A 20,950-nucleotide genomic window follows, 5' to 3' on the forward strand; every position below is an offset into this window, starting at 1 on the left:
GCCTTGACCAATCTTTTATTAAGGCTTCCTCTGGTGGGCTGGCTGAACCCCCAGATTTGATATTCAGAGTTTAACCACTCACAACCCCGCTGATTTTATTTACCAAGAGGTCCTCTTGCAGCTGTTCCGTGCCAAATTCTTTGAGGACTATTTTTGAGATGTATTGCTCACAGGTCGGTAAAAGATCTCCACACATGTTGTTCAGCAGCTCCTGTTCAAACATGATGTGGATGGAATTTCAGTAAATTTTTAGATTAGATTAGATTAGATTAGATTAGATTAGATTAGATTAGATTAGAATAGAATTCTTTATTGGCCAAGTGTGATTGGACACACAAGGAATTTGTCTTTGGTGCATACGCTCTCAGTGTGCATAAAAAGAAAAGATACATTATCAAGAATCATAAGGTACAACACTTAATGATAGTCATAGGGTACAAATAAGCAATCAAATCATACCAGGAAACAATTAATATAAATCGTAAGGATACAGACAGAATAAATCCTTCCATTCCCCACTATCCTGTCAGGGCTGAAGAAGCTTCTTGGATGAGAAGCGAAACGTCTTCAAAAGAAAAAAAACAAGGAAGTCCCAGTTGCCTCCTGAAAACAAAGCACCTTTGGGACAAAACATCCACAGTTTTTGAAGAAGACTCGGCGAGTCTCACCTGCATCTCCTTTGGGGCATCTGTGACGGCCTGGCTAAGCTTCTGCAGAGTTTCGATAGCTGAGCTGATCGCCTCCAAAGGACACCGGAAGTCCTGCAGCCAACATTTGAGATCATCTGCAAAAGAAGGCCAAACCCCCCTGAGCAAATGGGTGTTGGGGGGCATAGACAGCCCTTCCCCCTCACCACAAAGATTGCATAAGAGTTGCTTCCAGAAAAGGGTTCTAAAGCATAAATCACAATTTTAGTCTCCAAAAAACCTCTTTTGTTGAGACGGCTGTGAATTATGGTCATTCACAGCCCGTAACGATTCACAAACAGTCTGGGAAGTTTCCGACAGATGTCTGCTTGAGTTGACACAGTCGTTCAGGGTAATGTTGATAAGCACCCCAAATGCTGCCAGAGACCTAATTGCCAATTAGTTTTGCAAGGCCAAACTTAGCACAGAGTCAAACGGACTTCTGAGCTTGAATTGACTATATGAACTAATTGCTTCCTGCAAAGGCTCATGTCCGTTTGCTCCTTATGGGAGGGGCCAATCAACTCCAAGCCTTACTCCTGAGTCACCCTTTTTCTCCTTAATTGTTCTTGCCTTCTGGCAACTCTGCGTATGCGGACACTGGGAACAGGCTCACACTGTTCTTCTGCCTCGCTGATGTCAGATTCCAGAGGCTCCGGAGGCAGCACATAACTACCAGATGGCCCTGGTCCCCTCTCTGCCTCCGACGCAGAGCCCTCGTCTGAACCTTCCCCAGACTCCAGACTGGCCCATGTTCCTCCCCAGCCTCCTCACTGTCCGAATCTGTTGCCAGCTCTGCAGGCCGCCGGCGGACCACAAGAAAAAGTACCCTCCCAAATGACTGTTTAGTGAGTTCTCACTCATTAGCCTGCTCTGGGTGCTGCTAGGCAGGTGTCTGGCAACACTTCCAATCACGCTGAGGATGTGCACCATGGTCTCCAGGTTGGCTTCGGGCTGTCTGGAACAATGGAGAAGAATGAAATGATGAATGATCCCACTTCTCATGAATGAATGAAAGCAACTAGATTCATATGTTGTGCCGTGGCTCATTTGACTCTGGGCCGTAAACCAAGGGCTGGGGTCAACATACTAGGCCAGGGGTCCCCAAATTTGGCAACTTTTAAGACTTGTGGACTTCAACTCCCAGAATTCTACAGCCAGGCTGAGGAATTCTGGGACTTGAAGTCCACAAGTCTTAAAGTCGCTGTCAGGGTTCCAAGTAATACACCCATAGCAAACAGAACTCCGAGGCAGGTAGATTCCTCAAAGAATAGTTTTATTGGATATATCATATTGGCCCAGGCTGGTGAAAACCGACTCTGAATGTTCCCGCGGTTTTCACCCAATTAAAAGTAAAAGTTTTTCCCCTTCCCCAAACAATCAGTCACATGGTCCAATCAAGGCATCGTCCGGTTGCCTGGTAACTTCACTTCTCCTCTCTCCAACCACCTGTGGGAATGTCCTTGGTTTCAAGGAGAAAGTCTTCTGTTTTGGCTATAAATATTCTGCCCCAGCTACGGACCCCAAAGAACGCAGCACACACAAAGTCCATACAAACCTTAGTTTATTAATTAAGGACTACTAATGAGCTTTCTTAGTAGTTGTTTGAACACAAGTACAGTTTAAATCAGTCTTTTCTGAACAAGGGCTGTTAATTTAACTTCATGAACAGCCAACAAGAATCCAAAGAATAATAACTCAATTCTGAGGCACAGTATTTCAGATAACCGTAATCTTACTGAGGCTGGCAGAATGCCCAGAAGCAATTTGCAGGAAAACTGACGTGATAAACAAGAGCCGAATCAAACGTTTCTGGAATCAAGACGCGAAGGAATATGAACGAAGTTGTTTCCTGCAAATTGCCTCAGTCGTCGTCCTTCCTTAAATAGGCTAGGGGAGTGGCCAATTAGCCTCAAGCCTTACTCTCGAGGAGACCTCCTCCTGAGGAGCTACTCCTGCCTTTTAACAGCTCTGCGCGCTCGTGCATCGAGAAGAGGCTCCTCCTCCTCTTCACTTATGGGAGCTTCTGGAGGTTCTGAAGGCCCTGGCTGAATCCCCGCCTCTGGCACCACATCTTCTCCAGCCTCCTCATTGTCCGACTTGAGCGCCAGCTGCACAGGCTGCTGGCGCAACACTACACCAGCCTCCTCACTGTCGGAATCAGCTACTAACTGCACAGGCCACTGACGGGCCACAACAATAAAACCCCAGCTATCTCTATTCCCCCTCTCCCTATCCCTCAGCTCCAGCGTGGCAACACTAAAGCCTCAAAATGGCCTCGGTCAGGTCAGCTTCAGGGTTGACAGTCTCTAGGTTTGGAGCCCTGTGTGTTAGGCCAAAACCAGAGGAAGCACTTGATTGCCATATTTAACTCCAGCCATATGCTCACTCCCGCTTTCGTGGGAGTTTTCACTCACCTGCTGATGCTGTCCCAGGCATCAATGATTTTGGAATAGTCCAACTTGGGTGAGGAACCAGCCACTTTTGCCAATAACATCCAAGCAGCCGCGGCACGCTCGGTTTCGGTATGGGAAATGACGCCGTTAATGAACGAAGAGGAGAATTTGTTCTTCTGAGCCAAAATGTGGAAAGCTTTGCTTAAATAGCGGCTGAGAGAGAGAGAGAGAGAGAGAGAGAGAGAGAGAGAGAGAGAGAGAGAGAGAGAGAGAGAGAGAGAGAGAGAGAGAGAGAGAGAGAGAGAGAGAGAGAGAGAAAGAAAGAGAAAGAGAGAACAATCAATCATAAGGGCCTTTTGCATTCGGTGGATGCCACGGTCACTGAATTTCACCATTGCCAGAAAGCCAAACTCCATTAGCTTGCTGTTCGTTTTGTCCAGAGAAACTGCCACCTTTTCTTTTAACTAAGATGCATGAAAAGAGTTTGATTAATGAAGCTAGCTTATTTTAATAAATCCTAATGTCGGATGGATGTAATGAATGTAACTAGGAGCCCTGGTGGTTAGAATGTAGTACTGCAGCTCAGACTTCCTTCGAATCTGATGGGCTCAAGGTTGACTCAGCCTTCCATCCTTCCGAGGTGAGTAAAATGAGGACCCAGATTGTTGCGGGGCAATAGGCTGACTCTGTAAACTGCTTAGAGAGGGCTGAAAAGCACTGTGAAGTGGTATATAAATCTAAGTGCTATTGCTATTTTCCTTCCTTCCTTCCTTCCTTTTCAGTGGTTAGAATGCAGCATTGCAGGCTAATTCTGCCAATTGCCAGGAGTTCAATCCTGACCAGCTCAAGGTTGACTCAGTCTTCCATCCTTCTGAAGTGGGTAAAATGAGGACCCAGATTGTTGCGGGGCAATAGGCTGACTCTGTAAACCACTTAGAGAGGGCTGTAAAAGCCCTGTGAAGCGGTATGTAAGTCTAAGTGCTATTGCTATCTTCTTTTCCTTTCCTTTCCTTTCCTTTCCTTTCCTTTCCTTTCCTTTCCTTTCCTTTCCTTTCCTTTCCTTTCCTTTCCTTTCCTTTCAGTGGTTAGAAAGCAGCATTGCAGGCTAATTCTGCCAATTGCCAGGAGTTCGATCCTGACCAGCTCAAGGTTGACTCAGTCTTCCATCCTTCTGAGGTGGGTAAAATGAGGACCCAGATTGTTGGGGGGCCATATGCTGACTCTGTAAACCTCTTAGAAGGGGCTGGAAAGCACTGTGAAGCGGTATATAAATCTAAGTGCTATTGCTATTTTCTTTCCTTCCTTCCCTTCCTTCCTTCCTTCCTTCCTTCCTTCCTTTTCAGTGGTTAGAATGCAGCATTGCAGGCTAATTCTGCCAATTGCCAGGAGTTCGATCCTGACCAGCTCAAGGTTGACTCAGTCTTCCATCCTTCTGAGGTGGGTAAAATGAGGACCCAGATTGTTGGGGGCAAGAGGCTGACTCTGTAAACCACTTAGAGAGGGCTGTAAAAGCCCTGTGAAGCGGTATGTAAGTCTAAGTGCTATTGCTATCTTCTTTTCCTTTCCTTTCCTTTCCTTTCCTTTCCTTTCCTTTCCTTTCCTTTCCTTTCCTTTCCTTTCCTTTCCTTTCAGTGGTTAGAAAGCAGCATTGCAGGCTAATTCTGCCAATTGCCAGGAGTTCGATCCTGACCAGCTCAAGGTTGACTCAGTCTTCCATCCTTCTGAGGTGGGTAAAATGAGGACCCAGATTGTTGGGGGGCCATATGCTGACTCTGTAAACCTCTTAGAAGGGGCTGGAAAGCACTGTGAAGCGGTATATAAATCTAAGTGCTATTGCTATTTTCTTTCCTTCCTTCCCTTCCTTCCTTCCTTCCTTCCTTCCTTCCTTTTCAGTGGTTAGAATGCAGCATTGCAGGCTAATTCTGCCAATTGCCAGGAGTTCGATCCTGACCAGCTCAAGGTTGACTCAGTCTTCCATCCTTCTGAGGTGGGTAAAATGAGGACCCAGATTGTTGGGGGCCATATGCTGTCTCTGTAAAACCGCTCATAGAGGACTGCAAAGCGGTATATAAACCTAAGTGCTATTGCTAATGCATGCTATTCAAAGTTTATGGTTTACAAACTACAGGAGTCTAATTTAATTTACAACAAAGGCAGGAGCTTTTTTTAATCTCTCTGGGCCAAGGTGCAAAGAACTACAGAAGGGTCCATTCCAGTGGTGAAACGTAAAATTTGTTACTACTGGTTCTGTGGGTGTAGTTTGGTGCGGGATAATGTGACTGGGTGGGCGTGGGCAACTTTTCTTTTTTACTTTTAAAATCAGCCGAAGAGGTTGTAAAAAAAAAAATGCTTTTAAAAGCCTCTGACGATCCCAGCTGAGTTGCCTGATCATCAGAGGCTTTTTTTTTCTTTTAAAAACATTTTTTCTACAACCTCTTGGGCTGAAGAGGTTGTAAAAAAAAAAAAGCTTTTAAAAGCCTCTGACGATCCCAGCTGAGCCGCGCGATCATCAGAGGCTTTTTTTTTAAACTTTTAAAAGCATTTTTTTCGGCCGAAGAGGTTGTAGAAAAAAAATGCTTTTTAAAATTAAAAAAAAAAAAAGCCTTTGATGATTGTGCAGCTCAGCTGGGCAATGGAGGGGGGGGGCAGGGACAGGGATTTTTGCTACCGGTTCTCCGAACCACCTGCTGCCATCGCTACCGGATCGGGCAATCCGGTCCAAACCAGGAGTATTTCACCCCTGGTCCATTCCATCATTAAGTGTTGCACCTTAGGATTCTTGACGAAAGTATCTTTTCTTTTTATGTACACTGAGAGCATATGCACCAAAGACAAATTCCTTGTGTGTTCAATCACACTTGGCCAATAAAGAATTCAATTCTATTCTATTCTATTCTATTCTATTCTATTCTATTCTATTCTATTCTATTCTATTCTATTCTATTCTATTCTATTCTATTCTATTCTATTCTACTTTACTCTACTCTTCATTCCAATATTCTATTCTGTTCTGTTCTGTTCTATTCTATTCTATTCTATTCACACAGATTACCAGAGCCTTCTTCAAAGTAATATGCAACGTTTATACAATCTGTTTATCAGTTTAACCGAAAGATTAACAAAAAGCAGATTTTGAAACCCGAGGCTCCGAAATTAAATTTTGGCATGTCAGACATTTTCTACGCTTTTTTTTTTTCATGACTAAGCAATATCTGGATTTAGTTCCTTCATCTTTCTCATGCGTCACCCATGTGACCCTTTAAACTTCAAAAACGTTATTCCTCCGTGCCAAAAAAACTGTCTTCCTCCCGTGTACATTTTCACTTGTCTCAAAATAGGGCGAAAAATATTGAAATGATTCAGAAAACCTCCCAGGCAATTTAAAAATTCCAAGTGTCTCATCCACGGGCCAAAATTAGGATTGGTTTGATGGTATCAGCCATCCTAACACAACATGTTCTATTTCAGAAGCTGTTACACGCTATTGACTAATAAACAGACGCTGTTTTTAATTCAGCATATGTTCCTGTCATTCCAGAAACGGCACCTCACCCCTTATTTTGCTTCCTGTAAAAGCTGAAGAAAGAGAGAGAGAGAGGGAGGGAGGGAGGAAAGAGAGAGAGAGAGAGAGAGAGAGAGAGAGAGATGGAGGGAGGGAGGGAGAGAGAGAGAGAGTGACCATGGAATCAGGGTGGATTTTAATTTAATTTTTTTTTAATTTTTTTATTTATATGCCGCCCTTCTCCGGAGACTCAGGGCGGTTTACAATGCGTTAAGCATTTGATTTAAGTCGAGTTGATTTAAATCACAATTTAAGTCATGATTTAAATCACTAGTAAAAAGGCTTGATTTAAATCAACTCGATTTAAATCATAATTTTTTAAAGAGCAACTGTCATCTCTGCTACTCTTTTGACCCGCTGTTGACTCACCGATAGTCCCAGTGTTGCAGAATATACAGCCTCATGCTACATAGCTAAGCTCCATTTCATGCTGAATAAACTAAATTATTTATGTATCTTAAATAGAAAACTATCTTACGATAGATTTTTACCCCAAAAGTTTTTTATTAAAATAAATTTGATAAAAATCAAAAAAATCCGATTTAAATCAAAAAAAATATTTTTTGATTTTTTAAAAAAAATCATTGATTTTTATCCACCCTGCATGGAATAAATGCTTGGAGTTGCAGGCAGAGAAACAAGCTGAGCTCAGTAAAGATGGATATTCTCCGAAGGAGGGAGGGAAATTTCTAATTAGCATATAGCCATTTTTGTTGATTTAAAAAAAAAACAAGGATCTGCCCAAAAAATGGAAGGACACATCGATTCCTAGCATGTGGAAGAATGGTTGCAGAAGTTGAGGGGAGTTGGCTGAAATGGCAAAGCTGACCACTTTGATTAAAGGAAAGAGCATACAGTATGTCCCAGAAGTGAGTACACCCCCTCACATTTTGTAAATATTTAAGTATACCTTTCCATGGGACAACACCGAAGAAATGACACTTGGCTACAATGTAGAATAGAATAGAATAGAATAGAATAGAATAGAATAGAATAGAATAGAATAGAATAGAATAGGAGTAGAGTAGAGTAGAGTAGAGTAGTGTAGAAGAGAGTAGAAGAGAGTAGAGTAGAGTAGAGTAGAGTAGAGTAGAGTAGAGTAGAGTAGAGTAGAAGAGAAGAGAAGAGAAGAGAAGAGATTTTTTATATTGGCCAAGTATAATTGGACACACAAGGAATTTCTCTTGGTGCATACACTCTCAGTGTACATAAAATAAAAGATACTAAAAATATTGAGTATACAGCTTGTATAACAGTGCTGTCTCCCCAAAATAATGCAACACACAGCCATTAATGTCTAAACTGCTGGCAACAAAAGTGAGTACACCCTTAAGTACTTTTGTAAGCACTTTTGTTTCCACATGGAAACCGCTTCTGGACTTCGTCCTTGACGTGGAAAAGAATATAACTCTTGACTTTGGGTTTTCCAGATTAGATTGATGGATCTTTACAGAAACGACTTGCTTATACTATTATGGAAAAGCAAAAAGCTGTGATTTGATGTTAACGCCTTATTTTACTGTACCAAAAAGAGTCGGAAGTCAATGCTTCTTTTTCTCCCGCCCCCATCTTTCCTCACTTCTCTTTCCCCTCCCTCCTCCTACTGCTCTTCTATTTACTTTTGAATTTTGTATTTTTTTTTTAAATTTGATTTATATGCCGCCCTTCTCCGGAGACTCAGGGCGGCTTACAGTGTGTTAAGCAATAGCCTTCATCCTTTTGTATATTTATACAATGTCAGCTTATTGCCCCCACAAACTGGGTCCTCAATTTACCTACCTTAGAAAGGATGGAAGGCTGAGTCAACCTTGAGCCTGGCGAGATTCTATCTTACTTTAATTGCAGACAGCTGGTGTTAAATTACAGTGCTTCTGTCTGTTGAGCTAAACCAGGCTCCTGGCATTTTATAATACTCTATAACCGTGATGGCGAACCTATGGCAGATGTGCCAGAGGTGGCACGCCGAGTCCTCTCTGTGGGCACGCGTGCCATCACCAGCTGCTCTTCCGGGATTCGTGGGAAGACCAGCTGTCCGGCGCGCATAGATGCGCCAGAACCCGGAAGAGAGCAAATTGCCGAAGCGCATGCGCACAACAGAACCATAAAGAACAGCTTTCGTGTTCATGCGCGCTCCAGTTACCATCACTGCTCTATAACTTAATAAAAGGAAGTGCAAAGATCTGCACTTAAGGACAGGCAAGTAGCAGTCTTGAGGACTTAGCTTAGACCCTCTCCCAACTTTCAGCTTCCGATGCTGAAACTTTCTGCTCTCGTTTTTTTTAGCAAGGCGTCGCGGGTTTTTTGCCTTCACTTTTGTCATTAAGTAGGAAGAGACTAAAAGGAATGAGACACAGCGGAAGGAAAAAAACAAAGGAAATCCAGCTGCCTCTTGAAAAAGCACTTTTGATCCATTGTGAGTTAAGATTAGAAGAGAGGGTTCTCGACAGCGAGGATTATATTCGCACAATACTGGAAAAAATGAAGATACACCGCGAGATGAAGAGATACTCAGGAAGATACTAGATTGTGCAGAAAGGGATAGACTGACATTGAAAATTAAACGGAAAGAAGATGTAGAATGTTAGCAAGCATGGAATTTATTTTACCAATGGTTGGAAAAAAGGGGTACAGATAAAGAATGTACATTTGTAAAGTAAAGGTAAAGGTTCCCCTTGCACATATGTGCTAGTCGTTCCCGACTCTAGGGGGCGGTGCTCATCTCCGTTTCAAAGCTGAAGAGCCAGCGCTGTCTGAAGACGTCTCCGTGGTCATGTGGCCGGCATGACTCAACGCCAAAGGCGCACGGAACGCTGTTACCTTCCCACCAAAGGTGGTCCCTATTTTTCTACTTGCATTTTTTTACGTGCTTTCGAACTGCTAGGTTGCAATAAGCTGGGACAAGTCACGGGAGCTCACTCTGTTACGCAGCGCTAGGGATTTGAACCGCCGAACTGCTGACCTTTTGATCGACAAGCTCACTGTCTTAGCCACTGAGCCACAGCGTCCTTTATTGTTAAATTCGTATTACTAAGCAAATTATATACCAGGACAAGACTATGTTTATTAAGCACTAAGAAATAAGAGCCTTGGTAGTACAGTGGTCTAAGGCACCCTGTTATTAAGCTGGTTATTAAGACCAGCTGCCTGCAATTACTGCAGGTTCGAATCTCGCCAAGGCTCAAGGTCGACTCAGCCTTCCATCCTTTCTAAGGTAGGTAAATTGAGGACCCAGTTTGTGGGGGCAATAAACTGACTTTTTATAAATATACAAAAAAGGATGAAGGCTATTGCTGAGCACATTGTAAGCCGCCCTCCGGAGTCTCCGGAGAAGGGCGGCATAAATTAAAAAAATAAATTAAAAAAAAATGTATTTAATAGAAAATCAATATATATTTTTTTTAAAAAAATAGCAGCTTTGAGATATTGTGCCTATGATTAGAGGGGGAGGCTTCTGGGCTCAGCCAGACGTTAGAAACCCTACCTCAGCTCTTGACTCTCTTTTGTGAGCAAGGTAAGGAGATCCCAAGCCAGCACTTGGTCCTTGTCTTGATGCGTGAATTTATGGCAGGGCTTCATTTGCTGGAGCAAGAGGTGATCCACGCACTCCAGGACTTTCTCCTGCACAGAGGTCTCGCAGTCCATAACGACGGGGATGACGCCCGTGAGCCAAGCCTTCTGCATCAGAAGGTTCTTCGGTTGTGACTGTAAGAAGAAGGAGAAGAGACGCTGGTTAGAAAGCTCGGCTGGCCAATCGGGTTTATTTTATTTTGATTTTTGGAAATTTATACGGCCCGCCTATTCGCACGTGGCGAATCGTGCTGAGATTTAAGAGCTGGAAGGGACCTTGTAGGTCATCTAGTCCAACCCCCGGCCCAAGCAGGAGACCCCAGTCCAATCTTTTCTTGAAAGCCTCCAGTGATGAAGCGCCCACAACTTCTGAAGGCAACTTCTGTTCCATGGGTTGATTGTTCTCACTGTCAGAAAAATTCTCCTTGTTTCCCGGTTGAATCTCTCCTTGGTCAGTTTCCATCCATTATTCCTTGTTTGGCCTTCGGGTGCTTTGAAAAACCCCCTCCTCTCTGTGGCAGCCCTTCAAATATTGGAAGACTGCTATCATGTCTTCCCTGGTCCTTCTCTTCACTAGACTAGCCATGATGCCCAGTTCCTGTAACCGTTCTTCATATGTTTTAGCCTCCAGTGCACTAATCATCTTCGTTGCTCTTCTCTGCACTCTTTCTAGAATCTTCTTGGCAGCCATGCTGGATGAGGCCAAAAGCCTATAGAAAAAAACTACTGCAGGAAGTGAATCTTCTTAGACCAGTGTTGAGTCATACATCTCTGGGAGCCAGAATCATTAGAAGCAGAGATCAGCAATAGTATGGATTAACGGATCAATTCATTCCTTTATTTGATCGGGATGGTATAAGGTCTCCTGCCTTGAGCAGAGAGTTGGACTTGATGACCTACAAGGTCCCTTCCAACTCTATTAATCTGTTAATGCCCACCTCGTATCTATGACCTTGGGCAGGGTGCAACTTCAAAAGAACGTTTAAAAATAAAAGACATAAAAATTTTTTAAAAAAATGCACAGTAGCTGAAGAAACTTAAAGAGGCCTTCAACAGAGCTAGTGTTTTGACCTAGGCGTCCCCAAGCCACGAAGCTAAGTCCTCGTCAGGACAAAAACCCCTTTTATTTAATTGACAGTGAATTCCTCTCCAGCAAAGTCTTTCCTCTCCCACAGTCTTTCAAGATAGTTCCCAATTACCGACCTTTATCAGGCTTGGAGAGTGGCCAGGCCGATGTCTTTCAGACGCCCGCAATACTTGGCAAGAATGCAGGAATGAACGAATTGTCTCCTGCAAACTCCACTCCCCTTTCGCTCTTCTTTTATTCCCTCTGGGTGGGGCCATTCATCGTCCACCTGTGGCCTTACTCCCAAGTCGACCCTTGTTCTTTAGCTGTTCCCTTCGTCTGGCAACTCTGCGCATGCGCACACTGGGAACAGGCTCCAGATGTTTGTCTGCCTCACTGATGTCCAAAGGCAGCTGATACCAGTCTTATGGCCCTGGCCCCATCTCTGCCTCTGACGCAGAGCCTTCCCCAGACTCCAGGACTGGCCCATGTTCCTCCCCTACTGCCTCATTGTCCGAATCTGCTGCCAGATCCCCTGGCCGGGCCAGTGGTGGGGCTCTGGGTCCCAAATTCCAAGGATTTAGTATAATCTCCTAGGACCGTGATGGTGAGCCTATGGCACGCGTGCCACAGGTGGCACGCGGAGCCATATCCTTGGGCATTGCCCTAGCTCAGCTCCAGCAAGCATACACGGGCTGGCCAGCTGATTTTCAGGCCTTCTGGGCCCACCGGAAGTCGGGAAATGGGCTGTTTCCTGCCTCCGGAGGGCCTCCAAGGGGGTGGGGAAGGCAGTTTTTACCCTCCCCAGACTCCTAGAAAGTCTCTGGAGCCTGGGGAGGGCAAAAAATGGGCCTTCCAATCCCACCATGCCATCGCATGCCAAAAGCGGGGGGGAGTGCGGGGAGGGGGTCATGTGCACATGCGCGGGGGGTGCGCGCATTGAATTATGGGTGTGGGCACGCGTGCATGCGACACCCCCCCTCACAATCCCCGCTTTTGGCACGCGGTGGCAAAAAGATTAGCCATCACTGTCCTAGGATTTGGGGGAAGGGAAGGCTTAGAAGGGGTCAAAAGTTACCCCGTTACCTGTAAGAGCTCCGTAATAGATTGCAGCGCTAACTTCCTCACGGAGATAGCCGGATCACGACAACGATCCTGGACGGTGGACAGGTCTTCTGAGGTGCACGGGACCACGGTGTGCTTCAAAATGCTGGTCAACACCTGGACATCAAACAACAGAGGGAAAGAGGTAGAGATGGGAAAGGGATCAATAGGATACGTTTTCCTCAGCTGTAGCCATTTTTGATAGAAACCCAAAGAGTTGGAAAAAAAAGCTGATCTTGGAATACAACTCAGAGCAGAAGACACAAAACACCAAACTATAGGAAGCTGTTTTCAAATCTGGCTCTCGTTTTGTATGGAGTGTGCGGTATACGGACAATAGGAAATCTGAGCCAGAGAAATTGACATCTTTACATATATTCTATGAATAACAGAAGAAGTTGGAAAGGACTTCTGTAAGGAGGTCTTGTAGTCCAACTCCCCGCTCAGGAAACCTGCTGTCCCACAGTTCAGGATATCATTACACCCTATATCATTTTAGATAAATGACTATCCAATATCTTCTTAAAAACTTCCAGTCTTGGAAGTCTGTAGATTCTCAGTCATCCAGATCATGGTTGTCCCAAAGGTGCTTTGGGGAAGGATACTGCAAAATCTCCATTCCCACCCCACTCCTGGGGGAAGGATACTGCAAAATCCCCATTCCCACCCCACTCCAGGGGAAGGATACTGCAAAATCAACATTCCCTTCCCACTCCTGGGGGAAGGATATTGCAAAATCTCCATTCCCACCCCGCTCTGGGGCCAGCCAGAAGTGGTATTTGCCGGTTCTCCGAAATGCTCAAAATTTCCGCTACCGATTCTCCAGAACCTGCTGGATTTCACCCCTGCCTTTGGGATAACCATGACCTGGATGACTGAGAATCTCCATAGACAAAGAGAGAAGCACTGCCAAAGATTGGCAATATAGTGAGTTGTAAAATTTGATGATCGAAAGAGGAACAAAGCTCTTGCTGATATATAATTCCACAGCCCTTATAATGGCCACCTCTCTTTCTTGCCAATTGTGGGGGAGGGGCTGCATCAAGGCCGTAAAATAAACTAGCGAAATCTACAATATTCAGGGAAACCAGGATTTTGTGCCACTTTGCATTCAGATGAGTGCTCATTCATTAGCTCGCCATCCAAATTCATTATACCCCTATAAATATTCTAAACACGGGAGGGTTTAAATGTTTAAAAGTGATTTATTCAAGCTTACGACTTTCATTACCGAGTAATAAATCTCTCGGCAGGAGAGACAGTACTTGCCTAAGTTAAGGTCACATTTCACTCCGCCCACCCATCGTTTTTCACTCACTGTCACTTCCAGGGAGGGGAATTCTTGATATCGATAAGAGAACAATTGGGCTGATTTAGACATATGGCCCACGAGGAACGCCGGTTATGAATTTATACACCTTTAGTTACAAATTACGGAGTAAATGAAGAGGAGGCAGAGAGAAGAAGGATGGTGGCAATTTCAGTAATGAACATCTGCATTTTGCAGAGATTCCAGATTTATTCTCTAGCAGGTGATGGAACAGCAGGCTTTAAACCTTAACCATTAACTCTGCTCAACGGCAGCCAAAGCCAGAATACTGCAAGGGTTTAAAAAAATAAAATGGGAGTGGAGTCACAAACACCGAACTGAGATACTTGGCCTCCAACTGGTCGACCAAGGGAGCACAAAGAGATATAAGGCTAGTAAAAATCAATTGAAAAATTGTAGCTATAATGGGGCAGTGGCGAAGGTGCTGGCCTAGAGACCAGGAGACTGGGAGTTCTAGTACCGCCTTAGGCACAAATTAATAAAAAATTGTAACTATAAGGCAGTGGTGAAGGTGCTGGCCTAGAGACCAGGAGACTGGGAGTTCTAGTCCCACCCTTAGGCACGAATCAATTGAAAAATTGTAGCTATAATGGGGCAGTGTTGAAGGTGCTGGCCTAGAGACCAGGAGACTGGGAGTTCTAGTCCCACCCTTAGGCACGAATCAATGAAAAATTGTAGCTATAATGGGGCAGTGTTGAAGATGCTGGCCTAGAGACCAGGAGACTGGGAGTTCTAGTCCCACCCTTAGGCACGAATCAATTGAAAAATTGTAGCTATAATGGGGCAGTGGCGAAGGTGCTGGCCTAGAGACCAGGAGACTGGGAGTTCTAGTACCGCCTTAGGCACGAATTAATAAAAAATTGTAACTATAAGGCAGTGGTGAAGGTGCTGGCCTAGAGACCAGGAGACTGGGAGTTCTAGTCCCACCCTTAGGCACGAATCAATTGAAAAATTGTAGCTATAATGGGGCAGTGTTGAAGGTGCTGGCCTAGAGACCAGGAGACTGGGAGTTCTAGTCCCACCCTTAGGCACGAATCAATGAAAAATTGTAGCTATAATGGGGCAGTGTTGAAGATGCTGGCCTAGAGACCAGGAGACTGGGAGTTCTAGTCCCACCCTTAGGCACGAATCAATTGAAAAATTGTAGCTATAATGGGGCAGTGGCGAAGGTGCTGGCCTAGAGACCAGGAGACTGGGAGTTCTAGTACCGCCTTAGGCACGAATTAATAAAAAATTGTAACTATAAGGCAGTGGTGAAGGTGCTGGCCTAGAGACCAGGAGACTGGGAGTTCTAGTCCCACCCTTAGGCACGAATCAATTGAAAAATTGTAGCTATAATGGGGTAGTGGCGAAGGTGCTGGCCTAGAGACCAGGAGACTGGAAGTTCTAGTCCCATCCTTAGGCACGAATCAATTGACAAATTGTAGCTATAATGGGGCAGTGTTGAAGGTGCTGGCCTAGAGACCAGGAGACTGGGAGTTCTAGTCCCACCCTTAGGAATGAATCAATTGAAAAATTGTAGCTATAATAGGGCAGTGTCGAAGGTGCTAGCCTAGAAACCAGGAGACTGGGAGTTCTAGTCCCACCTTTAGGCATGAATCAATGAAAAATTGTAGCTACTATATAATGGTGCAGTGGTGAAGGTGCTGGCCTAGAGACCAGGAGACTGGGAGTTCTAGTCCCAACCTTAGGCACGAATAAATTGAAAAATTGTAGCTATAATAGGGCAGTGTCGAAGGTGCTAGCCTAGAAACCAGGAGACTGGGAGTTCTAGTCCCACCTTTAGGCATGAATCAATTGAAAAATTGTAGCTATAATGGGGCAGCGGCAAAGGTGCTGGCCTAGAGACCAGGAGACTGGGAGTTCTAGTCCCACCCTTAGACATGAATCAATGAAAAATTGTAGCTATAATGGCATAGTGGTGAAGGTGCTAGAGACCAGGACTGTGAATTCTGGTCCCACCCTTAGGCACAAATCAATGAAAAATTGTAGCTACTATATAATGGTGCAGTGGTGAAGGTGCTGGCCTAGAGACCAGGAGACTGGGAGTTCTAGTCCTGCCTTAAGCATGAAACCAATCTGGGTGACTTTGGCCAATCTCTCTTTCTTTCTCTCTCTCTCTCAGCCCAACCCACCTCACAGGGTTACTGTTAGGGAGGGTGAAAGAAGAGGAAGAAGGAGTACTATCTGTATTCATTGCCTTGAGTTATTTTGAAAGCAATCCAGGCGGGATAAAAATTTAATAAACAGACTGGGCATTGCAGAAGGCTGACCCTTAGCACTGGCAGCATCGGGATAAAATGGGTAAGTTATTTACCAAAAAAAAAAGAGGAGACTCTCTGCAGCAACACAAACGTTCATTGCATGTATCTGTCCCAGGGGCCGTTGTTTGAGGACCCCTGATTTAGTGCAATATAAAAAATGCAAATATTTTTCAGCAGACCACCAAAATTTTCTCGTGGACCACCAGTAGGTTCACTGACCACCAGTTAATGACCGCTGGGTAAAAGGAACCATTGAAAAACTGTACCCTCTTGCAGGTTTTGATCGGCCTGGACAGGAGCAGAAGAGGTGAGATGCCTACCTGGAGGGCTGATTTCCTCACATTAGTCTTCTCGTCTATAGCTCTCTGCCTCAGGATGGCCATGATTTCTTTTCCTGTTGAATAGGGAAAACGGGAGATTTCTCAAAACTGCCATGTGCTCAATTGAGCATCAGAAGCATTTAACATTTACTCAAGACAGGGTGAGCGACTACCAGTCCTAGAACCCAATTTTTGAAGTTGTCTGTAAGTTATTTAAGGTACGTGGTGGCTCAGTGGCTAAGACATTGAGCTTGTCGATCGAAAGGTCGACAGTTCAGCAGTTCGAATCCCTAGTTTGCCGTGTAACGGGGTGAGCTCCCGTGACTTGTCCCAGCTTCTGCCAACCTAGCAGTTCGAAAGCACGTAAAAAATGCAAGTAGAAAAACAGGGACCACCTTTGGTGGGAAGGTAACAGCGTTCCGTGCGCCTTTGGCATTGAGTCATGCCGGCCACACGACCACGGAGACGTCTTCGGACAGCGCTGGCTCCTCGGCTTTGAAACGGAGATGAGCACCGCCCCCTAGAGTCGGGAACGACTAGCACATATGTGCGAGGGGAACCTTTACCTTTACCTTATAAGTTAATAATTCAAATCTTTGGCCAAAACAACCCTACAGCTTTTTTTATTTATTTACTTTTTATTTATTTATTTTTTTCAAATTTGGCATGTTGGACAACTCATGTAACTCCAGATCTGGATCTGCTCTTCAACATTCTCTCATGTCTCTGGAGATTCTCAATCATCCAGGTCATGGTTGTCCCAAAGGTGCTTTTTCAAGAGGCACCTGGACTTTCTGGTTTTTCTTTGAAGATGTTTCGCCTCTCATCGAAGAAACTTCTTCTGCTCGGACTGGATGGTGGGGAATGGAAGGCTTTATACTCCTTTATACTCAAGGAGTATAAATCCTTCCATTCCCCACCATCCAGTCAGAGCTGAAGCAGCTTCTTGGATGGGAAGTGAAACATCTTCAAAGAAAAACCCGAAAGTCCAGTTGCCTCTTGAAAAAAAGCACCTTTGGGACAACATTCCCTCATCTTTTTCAGTCCTTTTCTTCCTAAATTCCTCCTTTCCCCTTTCCTCAATCTTCTGACATTCTTTCTTCAAACCGAAATTAAAACATCACATAAAATTATCGTCTCCCTACTTCTCTCTTTCTTTAAAGACAATACAGGGAAAGACACACCCCATTTTTAAACCCGGCGTACCATTAAACTCAGTGGAGTCCCGTTCGTGGGTCACTTCGATGGTTTTGAAGGTTGGGAATGTCTTCAGCTGATGGCTGGTACGACCTTTAAAAGAAGCCCCCTCAATAAGTTATTTCGGAAAACCGAGAATCGAGGCAAGCAGATTTATTACTCACAGGAGTGGGCAGGGATTAAACCAACCAACTGGGGAAAATTCTCAAAGGTGTAGGCAGAAATATGATGCCGCAGCCTCAGAAATGAAACCGATGTTGCGTTATTCGGCTGCTAGAGTGACAAAACTGTGACACATCGTCAAGAGAAAGAATTAAAGGTGGGAAACAGTTGGCGAAGAGAAAGAAGAAACGGGGGGGCACTGACTGCATCACCGGCTGCATTATTTCAAACGATGCTATATTTACTCGAGGAGATTTGACGGGTGGGTTAAATGAAACAGAAGAGTCTTAACGGATGCTCCCAGAACGATGATAAACTCAACCGAGTTCCTAATTTTTTCCAAAAGTTATTTAACGGTGCCGAACAATCCTAAAATGGCTCCCTCTTGAAGATCGTAAAATCCAGGGGGAGGTTTTCAGGGTTTTGGTTTTTCAAACCAATTGCTCAAAGAAACTGATTTTTTTTGTTTTGGAGAGCTCTTTCCACCAGGAAATATTTCAAACAGGCTTCAACATTGAGCAAAGAATGGGACAGCACGGTGGCTGGTCTTTTAGCAGGCTAGACCACTGATGGCTAAACTTTTCCGGACCGAACGTCCAAAGCCCACCCGTGAGTGCAAATGCACACGCGCCTGAACCCCCCAAAATGCAATGTGTGCATCGCCCCCATGCATGCATCCCACCCTCTGTGCATACCCCTGCATGCACCCTGCCCGCCATGCATGCGTGCACGACCCCCGCGCATACACAGCAGCCCAGCTGGCCGACGGAAGGCGCGCGCGCATGCACAACAGAGCTGAATTGTGGCGAAGGCTCACGTGCCATCAGAGAGGGCGCTGCGTGCCACCTTTGGCACGCGTGCCATAGGTTTGCTGTCAACTTGCAAAGCTTTCAAGTTGCCATGAGCAGGAGGGAGGGAGAACTGAAGTGAATTCCATACATTCTTTCTGACCGCAATCAGAAGGAGGGCGTTAGGTTTCACAGCCAGCCAAAGTGGTTAATTGGAGAATGTGATTTATGACATGGCCAGAGAGGAGGGGAGAGACAGGGTCATAGGGGAACGTAAATCTACGTGGGATCAGTCCTAACTGCATCCGAGTATTGCCGGAATGTTGCTCCTAATAAATGAATGTATTTCCTTTGAAGTTTGGATCATGGCTCATGAATTAATTAGGGCATCTTTCGGAAACTTGACATTTGCCATCATGGGGCTAAACTATTTACCTTCCACATTGGTTAGGAATGTTTCAGCAGGGGTGTTTGCATCCATGACCGAAGAACAAGCTGCTGTAGAGGAAGACAAATGAAAAGGATGAGTTACTCCGTTCACCTGTGAATTTCACACCAGAGCAGCGACAAACTTCAACAGCCCTTCATGGCAGGGAATTGTACAGGTAGTCCTTAACTTACAACAATTCATTCAGTGACGGTTCAAAGTTGCATTAGCGCCGAAAAAGTGACTTATGATTGTTTTCCGAGCTTACACTACACTGGGTTGAAATTCAGGTGCTTGGCAACTGGCATGTATATATATGACGGTTGCAGGGTCATGTGACCTGATGCCATCCGTCTTGTAAATTTGCAGGATTCTTTTTCTTTTTCGCCATGTATATGCCTACATCCGAACGAGACCGTGATGTTTCTCTTGTGTCGTATATGTGTGTGTACGTGGGTATAAGAGCCGCGGTGGTGCAGTGGTTAGAGTGCAGTACTGCAGGCTACTTCTGCTGACTGCCGGCTGACTGCAATTTGGCAGTTCGAATCTCACCAGGCTCAAGGTTGACTCAGCCTTCCATCCTTCCGAGATGGATAAAATGAGGACCCAGATTGTTGGGGGCAAATATGCTGACTCTGTAAACCGCTTAGAGAGGGCTGTAAAAGCCATGTGAAGCGGTATATAAGTGCTATTGCTATTTTCCTTCCTTCCTTCCTTCCTTCCTTCCCTCCCTTCCCTTCCCTTCCCTTCCCTCCCTCCCAGTGTTAGAATGTAGTATTGCAGGCAAACTCTGCCCACAGCCTGAAGTTTGATTCTAACTGGATCAAGGTTGACTCAGCCTTCCATCCTTCCGAGGTGGGTAAAATGAGGACTCAGATTGTTGGGGGCAATATGCAGACTCTGTAAACCGCTTAGAGAGGGCAGTAAAAGCCATGTGAAGTGGTATATAAGTGCTATTGCTATTTTCCTTCCTTCCTTCCTTCCTTCCTTCCTTCCTTCCTTCCTTTCCTTCCCTTCCCTTCCTTCCTTCCCTCCCTCCCAGTGTTAGAATGTAGTATTGCAGGCAAACTCTGCCCACGGCCAGGAGTTTGATCCTGACTGGCTCAAGATTGACTCAGCCTTCCATCCTTCCGAGGTCGGTAAAATGAGGACCCAGACTGTTGGGGACAATAGGCTGACTCTATAAACTGCTTAGAGAGGGCAGTAAAAGCACCGTGAAGTGGTATTTAAGTCTAAGTGCTACTGCTATATGCGTAACTGTTATCTTTTGAGAGCTCATACTTACTGCCATGCAACAGCTCTTGAATGTCCTGTACGTTTGAGACAACTTTGTTTTCCAGGCACTGAGCGAAGCTGGACAGGGCTTTGCTGCGAACGGTGGGCACTTTGTCCGAACACCGGCCGAAGATCATGACCTGAATCAGGAATTTGTGTTTCAGAAACACCTGCTCCTCTTCGGTCAAAACGACGTCCTGAACCCGCTCTGGATGTTCTAACAAAGCCAAGGCCACATCGAGTGCAAATACCCTGTAGGAAGTCTGTTACGGAAGGAAATAAGAGGTATATTAGCCATAGCAATAGCACTTAAGACTTATATGCCGCTTTACAGTGCTTTACAGCCCTCTCTAAGCAGTTGACAGAGTCAGAGCATTGCCCCCAACAATCTGGGTCCTAATTTTACCCACCTCGGAAGGATGGAAGGCTGAGTCAACCTTGATCAGAATCGAACTGTGGCTGTGGGCAGAGTTTGCCCGCAATAGCAATAGCACTTAGACTTATATGCCACTTTACAGTGCATTACACCCCTCCTTAAGTGGTTGACAGAGTCAGCCTATTGCCCCCAACAATCTGGCTCCTCATTTTACCCACCTCAGAAGGATGGAAGGCTGAGTCAACCTTGAGCCTGCTGAAATTTGAACTGCCCAACTGCAGGCAGCCGGCAGAAGTAGCCTGCAGTACTGCACTCTCACCACTGCGCCACCGTGGCTCATATTCATTTATTTTTCACATTTTTGAACCCCTCATCCCCCTCGGAAGTCGCACAGCGGAAGGGTCCCCAACCTCTGTGGCTTGGTGGCCCG

The 20,950-nt window shown here is 45.2% G+C and overlaps 1 protein-coding gene across 2 annotated transcripts in view; it reads right to left on the minus strand.

The window, feature by feature from the left end:
- The window catches only part of NCAPD3 (non-SMC condensin II complex subunit D3), a 63,607-nt gene that overhangs the window by 22,781 nt on the left and 19,876 nt on the right, over positions 1-20,950 (minus strand). Inside the window, exons 11-20 of one of the 2 annotated variants that reach the window (XM_087875670.1) lie at positions 20,155-20,407; positions 18,878-18,937; positions 17,502-17,585; positions 16,296-16,369; positions 12,364-12,498; positions 10,126-10,346; positions 3,104-3,295; positions 1,547-1,644; positions 669-784; positions 104-211 (exon numbers count right to left, since the gene is read on the minus strand). In XM_087875670.1, the coding sequence (XP_087731796.1) occupies positions 104-211; positions 669-784; positions 1,547-1,644; positions 3,104-3,295; positions 10,126-10,346; positions 12,364-12,498; positions 16,296-16,369; positions 17,502-17,585; positions 18,878-18,937; positions 20,155-20,407 (1,341 nt within the window). Of the gene's footprint in view, positions 1-103; positions 212-668; positions 785-1,546; positions 1,645-3,103; positions 3,296-10,125; positions 10,347-12,363; positions 12,499-16,295; positions 16,370-17,501; positions 17,586-18,877; positions 18,941-20,154; positions 20,408-20,950 lie in introns of both variants that reach the window. The other variant, XM_087875669.1, reaches the window with a different exon arrangement.

The sequence above is a fragment of the Pantherophis guttatus genome, chromosome 9 (assembly GCF_059756535.1).
Source record: "Pantherophis guttatus breed Tessera chromosome 9, ASM5975653v1, whole genome shotgun sequence".
Classification (NCBI taxonomy): Eukaryota; Metazoa; Chordata; class Lepidosauria; order Squamata; family Colubridae; genus Pantherophis; species Pantherophis guttatus.